This window comes from Muscardinus avellanarius (genome assembly GCF_963383645.1).
Source record: "Muscardinus avellanarius genome assembly, chromosome: 1".
Classification (NCBI taxonomy): Eukaryota; Metazoa; Chordata; class Mammalia; order Rodentia; family Gliridae; genus Muscardinus; species Muscardinus avellanarius.
This window is the reverse complement of record NC_137786.1, coordinates 119,928,615-119,946,971: the sequence shown is the minus strand read 5'-3', so window position 1 is coordinate 119,946,971 and position 18,357 is coordinate 119,928,615. Positions and strand designations below refer to the sequence as shown.

The window sequence follows — 18,357 nt, the reverse complement described above, 5'->3', positions numbered from 1 at the left end:
ACAACTACAGCCAGGCACAGTGGTGCATGAGTGTAATCCCAGTTCCTGGGAGGGTGAGACAGGAGGATAGCAAGCTTGGGGCCAACCTCAATAACTTAACATAACCCTATTTCAAAACTTAAAAATATAAAAAAAGCCTGGGGATATAGCTCAGAGGTAGAGTGTCCCTGGGTTTAATCCCATAAATAAATAAATAAATAAATACATACATACATACATACATACATACATACAGCCAGCCGCATACGCACTCTGGCGTGGAACATGACTGGGTGATTTTACAGTTGCCTGAGCCTGTGAAACAACAGCTCTGAGTTGTCAAGTCACTCTCTGATCACTTCCAAAACTTGGAATGTGGGGAACAAAGCAGAAGACAGCCAAGCTTAGTGCCTGCAGTCGGTGGGCAGGATGCTTGCAGTTGGAGGAACCATGCTGGGTTCACAACTCCCTAGAGTTCTTATTGTCTTATTCTTTTTTTTTTTCTTTTCCTAAAAAACTTGGGTCAAAACATTCTGGCTGTCCCTATCTAAAAGAAGGGACTTTGGAAGCACAGCTTCTTGAGCTCTGTAGGTACAGGTCTCACCTACGATTCAAAGTCACAGTGGCTGGCTGCTTTTTCTAAACTTCTTGTCAATTTCATTGTGTCTCAGCTCCTCACACATTTTTGGTTAGAGTTCGTACTGAAGGCACTTACAGGCTACTTCAGAAAGTACTGTGACCTGGGATCATAACGTAAGGACCAAGATAGAGGTGGTGTCAGCCAGAAGAATGGGTGCACTAGTGATGTGGATTATTAACAGTAACAGCCGCCAGAGATGCCACCTTGTAATGAACACTTTTTGTATACCATGCACCATGCTTCTTGGTTTACATGAATTTATGAGATGGGTATTTTTATCCTTGTTTGCAGCTGAAGAGATTGGGCTTTGGAGAAGATCACAGCCTGCCCCAGTCACTGTGGTTATAACTCAGGCTGGTTTTGCCGCAGCATCTGTGTTCCTTGGCTCTGATTTGGATGCTGGGCATCTCTCATAAACTTTCTTCTGGTTATTGTGTGTTTTTTGGTTTTTTTTTTTTTTTTTTTTTTAGCCTGGTTTTATGACATGCCTCATCATCTGGAAGGTTTCCTTTACATTTTGACATATCTCCTTTGTCACCGGATGTACCCACTGCTTCAAGTCTCTCGTGCTTTCTGATGAGGGGTGTGTGTGCTGAGAGTCTAATGAACAAGTTGCCATTTGCATGGTGTCTTCTGACCACATATATCCCATGGAGCCCTTTCAGATCCTGCTTTCTTGTGGTGAGACCTTCACATGACAAGCATGATGTCCCTCAGTTGAACTGAGAGGCGTCTTGGTCTGGGCCACGCTCCTTGCCCCCCTCAACTCTCAGCCTAAGCTCTGGTCTTTGGGAGAGCACCAAATAATTACTGGCTCCTTAATCTCCATAAATGAGACTTCACTGGAAAAAGAATGGTAGTTGGGTGCGAGACCCTGTACATGCATCATCATTATCATTATTATTGGTACTAAGGATTGAATCCATGGACATTCTACCTCCAAGCTACACCCACATTTCTTATTTATTTATTTATTTATTTATTTATTTATTTATTTATTTGAAATAGTGTCATACTAAGTTGCCGAGGATTGTGCTAAGTTGCTGGCTTTGAACCTGTATTGTCTCTCAGCCTCCCAAGTGCTGGGGTGACAGGCCTCTGCTGCGACACTCAGCTGTACATACATTATTTTAGCTTATTTCCCAGGCTCAGCACAGTGTAGAAATGCATTTTTCCAGGCTCAGTGCAGAAAAGGAAGTTGCCTCAGGCCACACAGCTGTGAAGTGAAAGAGACAGAAATTGGTTCCAGCTTGCCCAACTCCAGAGGCCACATCCTTCCTGTTCTGCCACACATACATGTACAAACTATGAATCTTCCTGTTGTCATCCTTCCAAAAGGCTTGAGATCACTGGACTTTGTGATTGGTAATAAAGGTGGCGCCCACAGTGACCTCTGTACCTTTAAGGACCAGGTGGAAGCTGGTTTGCTGGGGACATTTACATGATAAAACTTCTGGGCTTGACCTCCTGGCCGGGCTAGCCGTCTGAGAGTTGTGTGCTCACCAAGCAATGTTGGGCCCAACTTGGGCCTCAGGACAACAGTGGTAAAATAGAAGAGTAAAGATGGCCATAGTGCCCTTTATCCCCAGCTGAAAGGTTGTTTTGTCTTTTGAGTTGAAAACTGTGAATTCCTGCCCTCTTTACTTCTCACATAGCTTCTCTTTCTGAATTTCTGTTTATTTTCAGTGATCCCACCTCCAGATATCCACATTGACAGCTATGGTGAAAATTCTCTAAGCTTTACCCTGACCATGGATGGTGATGTCAAGGTAACATGGAAATTGCTTTGTCAGGGGACTCATAAGACTTAGCCTAGCAAGATTAAGACATAGGAATGGCTTGCTCCAGTGGAGCTAAAACACCCAGAACTGGGTTGGTCCTTCCCCGTGAGGAACAACTTGAGGCTCCACATGTCCCCATTCCACCCGAGCCTGGTGCCTTTCTCCTCTAACCATATAATTAAACGGTTCACAGCTACAGTGCAAATAGAGTTGGTGTTAACAGAATACATAAGCCCTGTAATTTTCAGCTTTATTGGATTTCCTGGTGCTAATGCAGAGGTTCCCACGTAGAAGAGCAGTCTTTTTAGAGTCGGGTACCTTGGAGACTCGTCCACTGGGGCCCCCAGTGTCCACCCACTGTCCTCTTCCAGCACTGCCGGACCTTCTGCTTTACCCATCTGCATAGCTGGCTCTCCCACTGCTCTCTGTGTCCCTACAGTCTTTCGAATAGAGATCACTCTCCATGATGCTTCTTCTTGTTTGTCGATTCCTCCTTGCATCTCTCCATCCACGAGGCCATAGTGGAACACACAGCCTCAGTATCCCTGAGCCACAGACATAACACTGTATCGCGCCATTGGCTTCCAGAGGGTGGCTACAAGAGGGGGCCTTAATGTCCTTGTCTATAGTCTTTGGTCTTGAGAACACTTTTATTTTGCCTGCTGACTTATATTTGAAGATGTTTAGATCAAAATCGTCTATGAGCTTTAGCTCTACACCTTCTGTGAGGGCTCAGGAAAGGTAGTCTTTCCTGACAAGTGGACATCTTCCCTTCTGTTAATGCGACCTCACCTGCCCCCTCTGTACCCACCTGTAGTCCTGGATGCCAAGTGAGATTTGCCTTTAATTATCATGGCCTAATTTTCTTGCAATTTTTTCTCTTTCTGCTTTTATTAATTGGCTCTTATCCCTTTATTCCGCATTAACTTTTTTTTCTCTTGAATGCATTTTATATTATAAATTATAAATTGCCTCACTGTTGTTTTCCAAAGTAGATAGACTATAACTAAGTCCTAATTAATGGTAGCACAAATAGAACTTATTTAAAAATGAAAAGAAGCTACCCAGCCATTGTAAGAAATGAGGCAAAGAAAGGAGGTCTCCTTTTCATTCCACCTTTTGTACTTGGGGTGCCCTCTGACCCTGCTGGCGTTCATGTTTCCCATTTCCTGGCAGGTGAATGGCTATGTGATGAACCTTTTCTGGGCGTTTGACACCCACAAACAAGAGAAGAGAACCTTGAACTTCCGAGGGAGCTCATTGTCACACACAGGTAACGCACCTTAGAGTTGGGGTTTCTAGCATCTTGGGTGGGGCACCGGGGTCTTCTATGGAGGTAGTTCTGTCCGTCAAGGACAGTCCGAGCTCCTGACTCCAGAGGGAGGCCTCACTCACTGGCTCTGCGGGCCATAGCGGAGGAAGAACTAGAAGGACACTTTTATTTTGCCTGCTGACTTATATTTGAAGATGTTTAGAAAACCTCCTGCTTTCTGCCCTACCAGAACCAGCTCCTAGATTGGGTCACCTGTCTCTTTTCTAGCCTGGTGTACTCCTGCCTTGCTCATAATAGGTAGCACAGACCTGGCACATGGTGGGTATTAAATATCTGTCAGTAAACATCTGTCGACTTCATGGACTTAATGAGTAGACCAGCAAACCACAGGAGGAAGTGGTCCAGCCCTCCTTCTATCTGTACAAAGAACGAGCCTCAGCTAAAATTCCTGTATCTAAAAGTCGGCTAATGGAGGGATTTTATTTCTAAGAAATGACATGGGAGCTTCCTCCTTTCCTCTTCTAACCTGCTTGCAACATACTTTACATTTTTCTCTTTTCTTTTTCTTTTTTTTTTTTTGTTGCCCTTTGTTAATGGTCTTAGGAAACAAAAACTACAAGTGTTCTGCTCAAGGTTTGCTAGCATTAAGTAACTTGCGCAAGGAGGTCCTGTGAGGGGTAACAACACTGAACGCCTACTGTGAGCAGTCATTTGCCTAGGTGTTCTCTGTTGTTATTGGGATTATCATCCTGCATAAACCAATAACATTCTTGTGAAGTATGCTTGTGTCACCGAGGAGAAGCTAAGTTTCGGAGAATGAGAATTCCTTCAGAAGGCTGCAGAGGTGGGCACCTCTGCCTTTGCAGTTCCAAAGCCTGTGTCTCGTTGGCTCAGTGTCCTACCAGTAGAGTTGGCAGAGTCAGGCAGAGTCTTGTAGCTGTAACCTGAAACCTTGGAAGAGCTGGCCAGACACTAGGCATCATGCCAGGCATTTCTTACAACACTTTCCTCTTTAATCCCTGCTGTAGCCAGCTGCTATGTGTCCTATTGGGTCTTAACCATTTTATAAACAAAGGGACATTCTAAGAGTATAAATACTGTACAAAAGGTACACAGCCACAAAGCATAGAATCAGGCCCTGGATGTCCTCAGTTCTTCTGATTCCCACATTATCCTCTTAACATCTCTCCTTTAGTCCCTCCTGTTTTAGTCTTAATCCTGTGATTAGAAAGGGATTGCATGCTTATTTTAGAAAATTTAGGTGGCAAAAAAATCATGAAAATTAACATTTTCTATAATGAAGTTACAATTTTTGCATTTCAGACATCCCCATGCATATTTTTCTATGCATTGATCTCTTTAGATATTTTTATATATAAAATCAGAATGATACTGTATATAGTTTGGTGCCCTTCCCTTTAAACCTTCTTACTTAACATAGAATTGTGGGAGTTTTCCAGGGTCACTAAATGTTCTCTGGAACAAGTTTTAGTGGCTACCTAGTGGCTCCTGGAAAACACATTGTTTAGTTGTTGCCAGTTGGGTTATGCACAGTTTTTTCCACTGCCGTGGACACTGAAATGGATACTCCTGTTCACCAGTTTTTTAGTTCCCCTCTGAGGTCATGGGATAGCTGAACAGAAGGATATGGTTTCTAAGGCTCTTGTAACACAAGACCAAAAAGCCATCCAGGAGCACTGTACCTGATGGTCAGCTTTAAAACAAATTACTCAGTGCCCATGAGGTGTGTTGCATGTAACTCACCATCAGGAAATAAATATTAAATGAAGTCCGACCACATGTGTGTTTCACTGAAATCAAGAGATTATTTTTTTTAAGAAGGCCGTGGGCATCAGTTTGAATTCTAGACTCACATCCCCACCTTCCTCCTGGCATCTCCCTCTTTTCACAGTTGGCAATCTGACAGCTCATACATCCTATGAGATCTCTGCCTGGGCCAAGACTGATTTGGGGGACAGTCCTCTGGCGTTTGAGCACGTCATGACCAGAGGGGTTCGCCCACCTGCTCCCAGCCTCAAAGCAAAGGCTGTCAACCAGACTGCGGTGGAGTGCACTTGGACTGGTCCCAAGAATGTGGTGAGTGGGTTGGCGTGACCATCTCTGAGTGCACGTAGGCTGTCGGGTCTCTCTTCTCTGCTGCTCTGTGGCTCTCACCCTTGGAAGCCACTTGAGATCCCACCCTAGCACCCTTTACCACACTGGCTGGCCTGCAAGACAGTAGCCCATACTATCTGCTGTTGAATGACTTCGTTTAGGTACAGTATAACATATTCCTGCACCCAGAGATTTGCTTGGGGTTGTGGACTTGATAGAAAGTTGCTAATTTAATAGCCTCTTTTACATGATACAGACATCCCCTCTCCAGGCTCCCTTTTACCTCAAAATAGTTTCTACTAGCAAAGGGGCCTTTCTCTCTGTTGTGCCCAGCTGAGGGCATGGCCACTTGGCACCCCCGGCTGTATCGACAGAGTGGCGCACTGTGTACAGAGTGCTGGGCTGCTGACTGGTTTGAGGGTCACTAGTTACGTGTGACTTGGGGAAGCAGCCTTGCTACGCCCAGTCCTAACTCATGCTCTGGTCACATGCATGCTGACTTTCACAGGTGGGAGATGGAATGAGATCCCTGTGGGGACCGTCGCCACCACTCTTCAGTTCACGGAGCACTCTGTAGCCCATGGTTTCCCTCAAGAATAGCTGTCACCACCACTGCCCGCATGCATGGGGATCCTTCTTGGGGCTCACAGCCCTGCAGACATGGCGACTCTACCCTAAGAAGCCCAGTCCGGTCACAGTGAGCGTGCTGTGCTTAACTCTGAGTGCCCAATGTGAGGCGGGTCCCATCCTGTCCTCTTGATCCCTCGTTCCCCCATTCCCTTCCATTGCATTTGCCTCCAACCCCTTCAGTCCTTCAAGTCCTCCCTCCCCCTCCTCCTCCCTGTGGATCACCCCTTGGGGCCTCCTTTCCTCTTTCATTATCTGTGCTTTCCCTCTCTGTCCTTCCAGTACTGAGCAGAGTTAGAGAAGAGCCACACTACTGCCTGGGTCTTGGGAATCCCTTTGCCCATCCTGATGGCTTCCCTCTCCGTTCTCACAGCTGCTGCGGATTCTGGCAGCTCTCAGCCCCACTTTCCTTTCGCATACTCCTGGAGGAAGTGCTCTGATTCTGTCTTAGGCAGAAAACTTCTCCAGTTCTTAACCTCTCTTTCCAGGCTCAGTCAGCTTCCATGCCCTGCCCTAAGCTTCTTCTAAACTCCATCATTTTCCTACGTGTGCCTGCAGGAGTAAGAATGGTTGCATTAACAGAGAAACCAAAGGAAACCGTGTTTTAAAGAGTTTACTTCCCCCTCAACCAAAAGAAGTTTTGAGGTCAGCAGTCCAGAGCAGTCCAGGGCTTGTGTCATAGCAACATGGTTTGATCTGGGATGCAGGCTCTGCCTCTCCAGCCTATGGCCTCTATCCTTCAGGATATCTTCATGGTCCACAGGCTCCCGGAGCCACAGCCCTTGTCTCTATTCCAGGTAGCAGGAAGAAGGGCTTATTCATTGTACTGAGCCCTCCTAGACCTTCCACAGACCCTCACACTTACAGCTCATTGGCTGGGGCTTGTCACGTGTCATCCCCCCCACCCTGGCTTCCAGTCTGGTGGAAAAGGCAGGCATTTCCTCAAGTTGCAGTTTTCACTAAGAAGCAGGGTTCTCCTAGGCGAAGGATGAAGGGTGTCTGCAGGGAGCTGGCTGTGCCCACCCTCCTGCACTCCCTCCACACACTTTTTTTTTTTTTGCGGGTCTGGGGATGGAACCCAGAGACATTCGACCTCTGAGCTACACCCTCTACCCAATTTTTTTTCTTTATTTTGAAACAGAGTCTCACTGAGTTGTGGAGGGCCTCACTAAGTAGCTGAGGCTGTCCGCGAACCGCGATCCTCCTGTCTCAGCCTCCCGAATGCTGGGATTACAAGCGTGTGCCACCATGCCCGGCTCCCTCCACACACTTCTGAAGTTTCTCACACTCTGTACAAACTCCCCTGGCCTCCCATCCCATTCAGTACACCATTCCCAGTTTTCCTCAAGAATGAGTTCTCTGAGGACAGCACACATGGCGGTCACCTGTGCTCTGCAGCACAGCACCCGGCCCGGCCCCTGTGAATGCTGTCAGTCTAATAAATGTTGCAGAAAACTTCTCTTTGAGTCCTTTTGAAATACTTCCAGGGTCTTAAGGATCTTAAGTAACTGGGGTCATTGGCCCGTGAGCTGATATCTTTTCCATTCTCTGCTTTTACCAGGTTTATGGTATTTTCTATGCTACATCCTTTCTTGACCTCTATCGAAACCCAAAGAGCCTGACTACATCTCTGCATAACCTGACAGTCATCGTCAACAGGGATGAACAGTATTTGTTTCTGGTGAGTTTCCTGCGCCAGAGAGCTGGGGGGAATTCCTGTTTTGTAAGGCGTGTCTTGAGCTGTGTGTACCTGGGGAGCTGGACATCTGGACTCCAGATGTGTGACTGGAGGGACGTTCTCCGTCTTCATAAGCATCACAGCCACTGACCCCACTGCAGCTCCTTGGTGGAGGATGGGTAGCAGAGACAGAGAAATCTAAAGCTTTTAGCAGACTTCACTGCCAGTGACTGAGCCTACATACTTTTACATGTGTGCCAAGCTATATGGAGAAAGATGTTTGGTCCAGCATTACTTATCATAGCAAAAGATTAGAAACAAGTGTGCATCAAGAAAAGACTGGCTGTAAAACCCTTAAGGCTTATCCATGGAATGGGATCCAGGGAAACCAGCCAAAAGAAAGACAACTCTAAATGTACTGATATGGAGCAATTGCTAAGCTGTATTAAGAGTATAATATGTGTACTGTTTTCTCAATTGTTTAAAATACATCTAAGAAAGAGCACCAGAAGCTGTGACCAGTGGCAAGTGCTCTGGGGTGTGCGGGACCCTTTTATGCTTTATTCCTTTTGTGCCAGTTGAATTTCAATCCTGTGTGTCTGTTTTATTGAAAGCACAGTGAAGATAGATGATTTTTTTTTCCCCCACATGTGTGCTTGGGCCCTAGGTCCGGGTGTTGGTGCCTTACAAAGGACCGTCCTCTGACTACATTGTAGTGAAGATGATCCCGGATAGCAGGCTTCCACCCCGACACCTGCATGCTGTTCACACAGACAAAACCTCAGCCATCATCAAGTGGGAATCACCGTATGACTCTCCTGATCAGGACTTGGTGAGCGGGCTGGACCGCCAGGCAGCCTTGCTTATTCTTAGCATGCTTTGGGGGGGACACAAAGCAGATCCAGAAACAGGACGGGAAGCACAGGCTTACTGGTGGGCTTCAGCAGGTCTCTCCCACATTTCCATTTTACTGGTGTCCTTATAGAAACCTCTTCTTAGTCAGCACACCTCTGTTACTTTCAGCTGCCTTATTGGTTTATCCTGCCTCCTCATACCTCTCTCCTTGACCCTCTGAAACAGAAGTCAGCAAACGAGGCCTGCAGGCCAAATCTCATCCATCCAGTTGGCTTTTTAAATAAAGTTTTATTGGAACCAAACCACACCCATCTATTTACGTATTATCTGTGTCTGCTTTCCTGCTATTAACAGCACAGTTGAGGCTCTCAAAGCCTAAATATTTATTGCCTAGACCTTTTCAGAAAGTTTGCTGACACCAGCTACAGGAAGGGGTGTTGGTCCTAGGAAACATCTCCCACATTTCCCTGCTCCAGGCTGCTTTTTCCCCTGCCCCCACTGGCTACCCTCCTTTCCAGAGGTGGTCACTTTTAAAATGCTTACTTGCTAAGATTCTGCTGGACTCTCAGCTTTTTTTCCTGATAATTGAGTCTCTTGTGCTTACTACACATCCTTATCTTTTTCTCTTGTCCCCCTTTAAATGTACAAAGCAACCTGGATAGTGTTTAGTAGCGCTTTTTGTTCAGTAGAGCTGGATTGAGCGCATTCGTTCACCGTCTTTCCACTAACAGCGTTCACATACTTGTGCCATAGTACAGAAGTCAGGGACTGACTTTGGGTGTTCTTGCTTGTCCTAACCTAGCTGCTGTTGCTACAGTGTGATTTTTCCTGGAGATGTTTTTTGGTTTTGAATCTGATTGATAATTCCATATGCAACTCTATGAGTATATTCCATTTATAAGCCTAACCCTGGCTATCCAAAGGCTTCCAAAGAACAGAAGCAGACTTTGGGGCTCAGAATGTTGTGGAGCTTCACAGCCTCTGCTATCCATCAGCCCTCCATACCTGTGGTTCCCACCACTGCAGATTCTACCAACTGCCAATCAGAAATATCAAAAACATGCGTCTGTATTGAACATGTACAGATATTTTTCTTGTCATTATCCCCTAAGCAATACAGTATATCAACTGTTTCTATAGCATTTATATTATGTTAGCTGTTATAAGTAATCTGTAGAAGATATATATAGGAGGATGTGTGTGGATATATGCAAAAACATTTCATATAAGGGACTTGATATCCAAAAGGGATTCTGGCAGCAATCCCCTGCAGATACCGAGGGATGACCTTAACACTTGTTCCATTGTCTGTCACTGAACTGTGAAGAGTAGAAAATGCCAAGTGTCTGATGACCACTCATTCCATTTTTTCTCTCCTTTGTCCTAGTTCTATGCAATTGCAGTTAAAGACCTGATAAGAAAGACGGACAGAAGCTACAAAGTTAAATCCCACAACAGTACGGTGGAATACACCCTTAACAAGTTGGAACCCGGAGGAAAATACCACATCATTGTCCAGCTGGGGAATATGAGCAAAGATTCCAGCATAAAAATCACCACAGGTGAGCGGGAAACAGGTGGGCAGCCTCCCAGCGCTGCAGTGTCCACAGCATGCTAGACCTCTGGACATGGGCTCCCTGTTAGAACGCATGTAGTCAGTCAGGGAACCACTGACCTGGAATCTCCGCTGCTGCAGAGGCGCAACTGGGTTTCCCGTTGGGCCACAACACAGCAGTCCCAGCACTGGGGCTGGGGAATGCCTCATTTCCCACGCTCTCTAAGGTTTCTTTCTTCTTCTTTTCTCCTCTCCTCTCCCCTAGCTTATTTTGACTTTCCTAGGGAAGAGGAAGAGGAATGCCCATGAGAGTTAGGAAATATAACTGAAAACTTGCTATCAGGCCAGGGTTGCCTCTGAGGACCTGGACTGGAGAGGCCCAGTGGCGCACTGTAGCAGTCTGTCCCATAGAAGTGGTGGGAGACGTTGCAGGGCAGTCTGTCTCAGGTTCAGGAAGCAGGTGGTAAGCTCCAGAATGTGGGCAGCAGTGGCCGCATCAGAAGTCTCAGTGATGTGGGGCGAGTGATAGGCCTGCATCCTCTGAGCCTGTCATTTGGGGTCACGTGTGCAGGCAGAGTCCCTTATGCCATTTTGTTCTTGCCGCTCCCGCCACATCTGCTTTTGCCTGTCCTTGGGTCTAGTGGCTGTTAATTAGATAATGGCCAAGTGCCTTGGCTAAAATCGTTCTCTCCACAACAGAGATGCCGGCCAAAGGGTATCCACCATGCGCCGGGCACTGTATTAAGCTATGTATGTGTTTTATTTCTTCCCTAACCCAGGCCGCTGAGGCAATCGCTATTTCCTCTCTTTGACATATGGGAAAGTGGAGGGTTAGCTGTATCTTCACTAACTCCATCCTGTCTTCTCCTTAATTTTCAGTTTCATTATCAGCACCTGATGCCTTAAAAATCATAACTGAAAACGATCACGTTCTTCTATTTTGGAAAAGTCTAGCTTTAAAAGAAAAGCATTTTAATGAAAGCAGGGTAAGTTCCTCCTTCATTCTCGATGACTTTGGAAATTTAATCGAAGTGCTATTTTAGAGATGAGCTCATTAACAGCATGCTGGCATAGATAGTGTAAAAATAAAAAGAAAGGAAGGAAGAATAGGGGCAAGGAAGTGAACTTGAGAATTAAAGGACCATTTTCTGTGGGATTGCTAATTAGCAAAGTGTTCATACTGCCCATTAAAGATGAGAATCTTTGCACTAAGCACTTTTCAGTCCTGCACTCATCTTCCCTGGAATCAAGGGAAATGGGCTGGGGCCCTGGCTGTGCCCCCTGAGCTGCCCAGGGAGCAGCGTGGGAACCCAGAGCCCCACCTCCCCACCCGTCGAGGCCTGGGCTTTGCCACACTGCCAGCCTGGCCCCCGTTCACTTCGTTCCTAGAGGAAGTAGAGGGAGCAGGAAGTACTTGAAGATACTCTGTTGACTTAGAAGAAACACCTTTGCTTTCTGTTGTTTTCCTGTTGGCAGGCCAATACCATATCCACAGTGGGAGCAGGGGAAGGGGTCTGAGACCTGGGGGATCCCACACAGCACAAACATGTTCTTGAGGGAAGCTGGTTGGGCCCATGGATGACAAAGCTTGGGCTCAGGGTGAACTTGGGGACTCAGGGCCCCAGTGTTCTCAGCAGTCATAGTGCAATACCACAAGCAAGGATCAGTTAAAATTTGGAAATCCTCATCACTGGGAATTCTCACATCCCACCCAGCTTATGACATGCAAATGGTTCATACCCTTAAATAGAAAAGATGCATGTAAATGAATTTAGAACAGAAATAAAAAGGTACAGGATAACAAGCCATTTCAACAGCAGTGAGCCAAGGGAGAAAGGATTCCACCTCCCCAGGAATCCAGCAACAAGAGCTGCGGCACTTTCACACTAAATCAGTGGACATTGGTGGGTGAGGATCGCTGGCATGGGCATTTGCTGGGCAGCTACTCACTCTGAGAATATAAATTGGTTCAACCTTCTGGAAGCCGTTTTGGTAATGTGTAACAAAAACGTTGAAGGTGTTCACACTTCTTTATCCAGCAATTTTCTAAGACTTTACTTTTAAGGGAGCAGTAAAAACGTATGAACATTATTTTTGTGGTAAGAAAGAGAAACAACCTAAATGCCCAACAGAAAAGGACTATTGAAATAAGTTACAGGTGGCTGATTGTGTGTGTAACTTAACTTTTCTGTATTGTATAAATGCTCTACACTGAATATGCATTGGCAAGTCAATAATAATCACTAATTCATAAAAAGGAACACAGGAATGTGATGCCAGGCAGGTATGGAGAAGCCCGCTGGGCAGCCAGTTGCCACTGGTGGTTTCTGCCTGAGCCTGGCAGCAGCCCAGCTTCGAGGTCAGGGTTGCAGCTCAGCATTCCACCCCTAGCGGGATGTCCTGGCATCTGCTTAGCATGCCTTTCTTCCCTCCCTAGCTTGGAGTTAGGAGAACAGACAGGTCAATGGACTAGGAACCAAGAGACCGTATTTCTGCAGTGGGCCAGGCATGAGGATAGAGATAAATGCTGGGATCTTTCTTGAGGGGTCCGAGGTGGGTGTTGGTGCTCTGATGCAGCGTGCTTGGAGAGCAGCAGTCGTCAGCTTGATCTCAGACTGCCCTGCTGAGGCGCTTCGTTGGGGCCAGATCAGTGGGAGCTGGCGTCCACTTAGGAAGAGCTGGAAAGCAGCGAGACGGGCAGCAAGTGACAGTGGCCTCCCTACTTAGTGCGCAGGAGAAACTGGCCGTCTCCTGATGGTGACTTCCCTCTTCCTACCCTGTTGCTGGAGGCCACTATGACCATGGCTTATTATTGGTCAGATTCCATACTGCGCACTGTATCGGAGGGTCCAGGTTCTTCATGGCATTTCATATTGCCTAACACCTGTGATGGCTGATCAGAACTCAGAAGTGTTTCCTTGGGATCACGCTTTTCACTTCCAATGCATGGGCCCTAGGAGAATGTGGTAGTTATTTGAGATGCTGGGATGGGAAAATTCCTCTTTTCTAAATCCAGTATCCCAATGGTAATGTAAGAAGAAATAATGAGTAGCCACAGTAAAAAAAAAAAAAAAAAAAAGCCTGCAATAAGGGGCTCACATAGCTAGAGCCAGTAATAGAAACTGTCAGATTTCTTATTCACCAGCCTGAGCGATCTTGTGTGTGTATTTTGTGTGTGTTTTCAGGGCTATGAGATCCACATGTTTGATAGTGCCATGAATCTCACAGCTTACCTTGGGAATACAACCGACAATTTCTTTAAAATTTCCAACCTGAAGATGGGTCACAATTACACTTTCACCGTCCAAGCACGATGTCTTTTTGGAAGCCAGATCTGTGGAGAGCCTGCAGTCCTGCTGTATGATGAGCTGGGGTCTGGTAAGTCACTGTGGCCGCCAGTACCTGTCTTCCCTTGGAGGGAAAAGGCAGGAGTGAACGTGGTCTGATGAGCATGTGCCTTTCTAAAGCACATTTAGAATCTTCTGGCGGCTCAAAAGCAAACCCTTCATGTATCCATTTATTCAGGTATGCATTTAATTTAATACTTCCTGAGCCAGGTATGGCATGAGGAGCTAAGGGTACAGGGTGGTCATTTTATGAATGTAAAACACAAAAGAAAAAAAAAAGAAAAGGTTTTGTTTTAAAGGAAGTTCTAGCCAGGGGTAGTAGCGTATGCTTATAATCTCAGTATTTGGCTAAGACAGGAGGATCACAGGTTTGAGGCCAGCCTCAGGAACTTAGTGAGGTTCTGTTTCAAAATAAAAAATAAAATAGGGCTGGGAGTGACCCCAGAGGTAGAATGCCCCTGGGTTCAATCCCCAGTACCACCAAAAAAAAAAAAAAAAAAAAAAAAAAAAAAAAAAAAAAAGTGGCTTTATTTGAGGAACACTAAGTTAATGAAAGTTTTGTTGTGTGTTTTTGTAGCACTTCTCAGAGCCCATAGCAGTCTAACACACCCTGTGATTCTGCAAGGTAGCAGCTCAGCTCTCACCACGTAGACGCTGACTGTAGACCCTCCCCACCCTCTTAGCTGTCAGCCTCAGATCGGGACCTAGGTTTGGCCCCAAATCTCTGTCTTAGGGACACTCAAAGATACCAGAGTCAGGCCATGCTAGTAGTTTACATGGAAAGCTGCTTACAGTACAGTAGCTTGGTGAGGATTTCACAGAACATCTTGCCTCTGGTCTTTTTACTTGCATTTACTCCTAACTAAGATATAACCAGGGCTCAAGCCAAAATCTTGTATTAAGTTGTTAGATGGTCCATCACATAGTACTAGCCAGGGACACTCTTGCAGATCCCTAATCCTCCTAAAAGAGGAAACATTGTCTCCCACCTCCCTTTGGTGAATCATGGCATATTGGAGACTTTGAGGAGGCCCAACAAAAAGCAAACAGCAAAACTCACTTACCTAGCAATTCTTTAATAGTGCTCTGTCTTTAAGCAAAACTCCTTAACAGCCTATGAAATATACTTTGGGCAAAACCCACTATGAGGACCCTGTGGGGCTGGCTTTATGAGACCAAGGTTGTGTGGCGCTCCCTCCTTGTTCCCGCCATGCTGCCACCGAGCTCATCCTTTCTTTAATTTACCTCTGCACAGCTGGGATGGCCTGGGGCATGTTCAAGATTTTGCTAGAATTTTTTTTTTCTGGCCAGGAAATAATGAAATAAATTTAAATGCAGACATGAATATTAAATGGCTAGATTTGAAAAAAAAAATAAATGGCTCTTCTCTGGCTGTCTTTGTGAGTTACCCTGCCAGGTTGCACAGATGGGTGGCTGTGAGGCAGAGCCCTTGCCTGGCCCACCTCCCCCTACACTAGGGAACAACCACAAGTATATATAGGCCCAGACCCAGGAAAGTCCACAGTGCTCCCAGTGCTAAAAATTGACTGGTGTTCCAATTTCTTTCCTCAAGTTCATGCTTTCCCCTTACCCTGCCTGATCCCAAGTTTGTTGTTGTTATTGTTGTTGTTGGTGGTGGTGGTGTGTGTGTGTGTGTGTGTGGCATTGGAGATTGAACCCAGAATCATTTTACATCAGAGCTAAACCCCCAGCCTGATTTTATTTCCTATTTTGAAACAGGGCAGGGGGCCTCACTAAGTCGCTGAGGCTGACTTTGAACCTGTGATCCTCCTGTCTCAGCCTCCCAAATACTGGGATTACAAGCGTGCACCACCACATCCAGCTATGATCCCAAGATTTTTAACATGAATAATCTATTTTCTTTCAAGGCCCATGACCTCTACCCCAGCCGGGTGTGAGGTGGGGGATGGTTTTGACCCGGACCCCCAGTGGTACAAATCTATCAGTAAACCATTCCGAAGTTTGCATTTTAAGACCCTGGGAAGGCAGCATCTTTGTTAGGTTATAAACACCTAAATGGCTTCATGGAGGGCATTAAGGAATGTTAAATGTATATGGAAAGGTTATTTCCCTCTCTTTTTTATTTAAGTAAAAAACCCCATAAAACTTCATGAGCTGTTAAGTCAGTATTGTAGTCAAGGAATCTCGTTTGTATCACTTAATGGAGCTTCAGGTAATTGAAGTTCAGAGTGACTTTGGTGCCAAGTAGGGGGAAATAATTGCAATCTCGTTAATTAGTGGTCTGATTTCACATCCTCTTATGTAAGGCGAGCAAGTGGTCTTAATGCTAATGAAATCAATGTTGATACCCCAACAAAGGTCTCCGTTCCAAGAGATTATCACAGTAACCAACAAGGTGGTGATTAGGCTCCTAATGTAATTACCATATTTGCATGCACAGGGCCACAGTGGGCTGGCACAGGGCAGGTAGTCGGGAAGCCTTTGACATCACACGGGAGCAGGAAGCAGTGTCACTCAGGCAGTTCTGGTGGCTGTCGTGAGCACCTGTCGTATGCTGTGGCTGGGGCCCTGAGGGGTTGCCTGGCCACTCACAGGTGGGCATCTGGCCTCTGCAGGTGCAGACACGTCTGCGATTCAGGCCGCCCGGTCTACTGATGTGGCTGCCGTGGTGGTTCCCATCTTGTTCCTTATTCTGCTGAGCCTGGGAGTTGGTTTTGCCATCCTGTACCTGAAGCATCGCAGACTCCAGAGCAGCTTCACAGCTTTCGCCAACAGCCACTACAGCTCCCGGCTGGGCTCAGCAATCTTCTCCTCGGGAGACGACCTGGGTGAGTGGCAGGGAGGTGACTCTCCCTCACAAAGGCTACTGAGAGGCACCTGCCTTCAGTTCCTCGAAAAGGAGTTAGTTGCTAACTTGGGAGTCCGCTGCTTGGGGTTAAACCATTCAGAGCCCTTGGCTTGTAACTTGCTCCTAAATTAAAATACCACATTCTTGTTAGTAGTGCAGTTTGGGCCTGACCTAGGGAAGAACGGGTGGGTAGGAGCTTGCCTTGTACAGAAAGAACAGATAGGCTCCGGGCTTTGGAGAGACTCCCCCAGTGTGGGAAGAGCCTCCAAGATGTCCATCTGAGTCCTGTCTGCTCCTTCTCAGACCTGGCAGTCTCCCTGATAGATGCAGTCATTTTGAATCAGGCCATACTTTGGCTGGAGGTCCTGGTGGAGACACAGTAGCACCCCCAGAAGGCTTCTGGAGAGAGGAGCCCTTCTATCCCTTCCATCCCGCTGCTTCTCCTTCTTTTGCTAGTGCGGCCTCAGCAGGCATTCCTACTTCACGTATGGACAACACACATTGTGGGGGCAGGAGGCAGTCCTTTTGTCCCTTCTAGGAATCTTTACATGCTGCAATTCCTAAACACTGTGAGCCAGTAAACCAGTTAGCATGATAAAGGGGGTATGTTAGAGGCTTCCCCAAATTCAGACTGCTAAACGTGAGTTTGCATATTTACTTTTTCTGTAAACTAGTTATAATTGTGTGTTTATAAAGACATTGGTGTATTTGGACACTGGTGATGTGATATTAGCCATGCTCCCTTGTCTTCTTGTGACCCTCCTTGCTTAATCAGCAAGCATCTGGTTTGCCTTGCGGGAATGAGTGGCGTCTTTGCCTCCTGCTACTAAAAGGCATCCACCTGTCAGTGTGACCACTATTGAATGCAGATCAGCGCTCAGCTTCACTGGGCTTAAAGGGGACAACCATGGCTTTGGGAAGCTATTCTCAAAATTCTTATGCCCTTTGTTCTCCTGAGAGCAGACAGTGAAGTCCACTGTACTAATGCATGGGGTAGGTGACTGAAATGGGGGAATCCAAACCACCTTATCAATGAGATTTTTCTCTCTACAAATTTTACTTGCTTTATTTGGCTAAGTTCAAGCTACCATTAAAATAAGCTCAATCACCTATTGATGGGGGAGAGAGTGGCAGAGGGAGGCCGAGCAGGCCTTTGACTGTCCCTGGTAGGTTGTGCTATGTTTTTAGGGTACATGGGTAGGGCCACGGGTGGGCAGAGCAGTGGGACATGGGTAAAGAAGGTGTGTGACAGAACTCACAAAGCCTGTTTTTTCTCTAGGAGAGGACGACGAAGATGCTCCTATGATAACAGGATTTTCAGACGACGTCCCCATGGTGATAGCCTGAAAGAGCTTTCCTCACTAGAAACCAAATGGTGTAAATATTTTATTTGATAAAGATAGCTGATGGTTTATTTTAAAAGATGCACTTTGAGTTGCAATATGTTATTTTTATATGGGCCAAAAACTGCAAAAAAAAAAAAAAAGGAAAGAAAGGAATAAATAAACTTTGTAGTTATCAACTGTGAACTTCAAGCCAGGTTGACTTTAGTAACCAAATTGTTTTGATTTGATGTTAATATAGTCATACAGGGCTGTGCTTACTGGGCATGCTTTTAAGTCTGTGAGATAATTTCAGTTCAATAAATTGGCCGTTATTTTTATTTTTCTAAGACAC

General features: G+C 46.0%; 1 protein-coding gene across 1 annotated transcript in view; it reads left to right on the top strand.

Moving 5' to 3' along the window:
- SORL1 (sortilin related receptor 1) overlaps positions 1 to 18,027 on the top strand; it is a gene marked incomplete at its 3' end in the record, with an annotated part of 156,975 nt that extends 138,948 nt beyond the window's left edge. Inside the window, exons 39-48 of the mRNA XM_080707083.1 lie at positions 2,306 to 2,388; positions 3,577 to 3,673; positions 5,586 to 5,770; positions 7,977 to 8,096; positions 8,761 to 8,925; positions 10,336 to 10,510; positions 11,383 to 11,489; positions 13,689 to 13,881; positions 16,448 to 16,660; positions 17,960 to 18,027. Of these exons, the coding sequence (XP_080563209.1) occupies positions 2,306 to 2,388; positions 3,577 to 3,673; positions 5,586 to 5,770; positions 7,977 to 8,096; positions 8,761 to 8,925; positions 10,336 to 10,510; positions 11,383 to 11,489; positions 13,689 to 13,881; positions 16,448 to 16,660; positions 17,960 to 18,027 (1,406 nt within the window). The remainder of the gene's footprint in view (positions 1 to 2,305; positions 2,389 to 3,576; positions 3,674 to 5,585; positions 5,771 to 7,976; positions 8,097 to 8,760; positions 8,926 to 10,335; positions 10,511 to 11,382; positions 11,490 to 13,688; positions 13,882 to 16,447; positions 16,661 to 17,959) is intronic.
- Between the last annotated feature and the right edge of the window lie 330 nt (positions 18,028 to 18,357).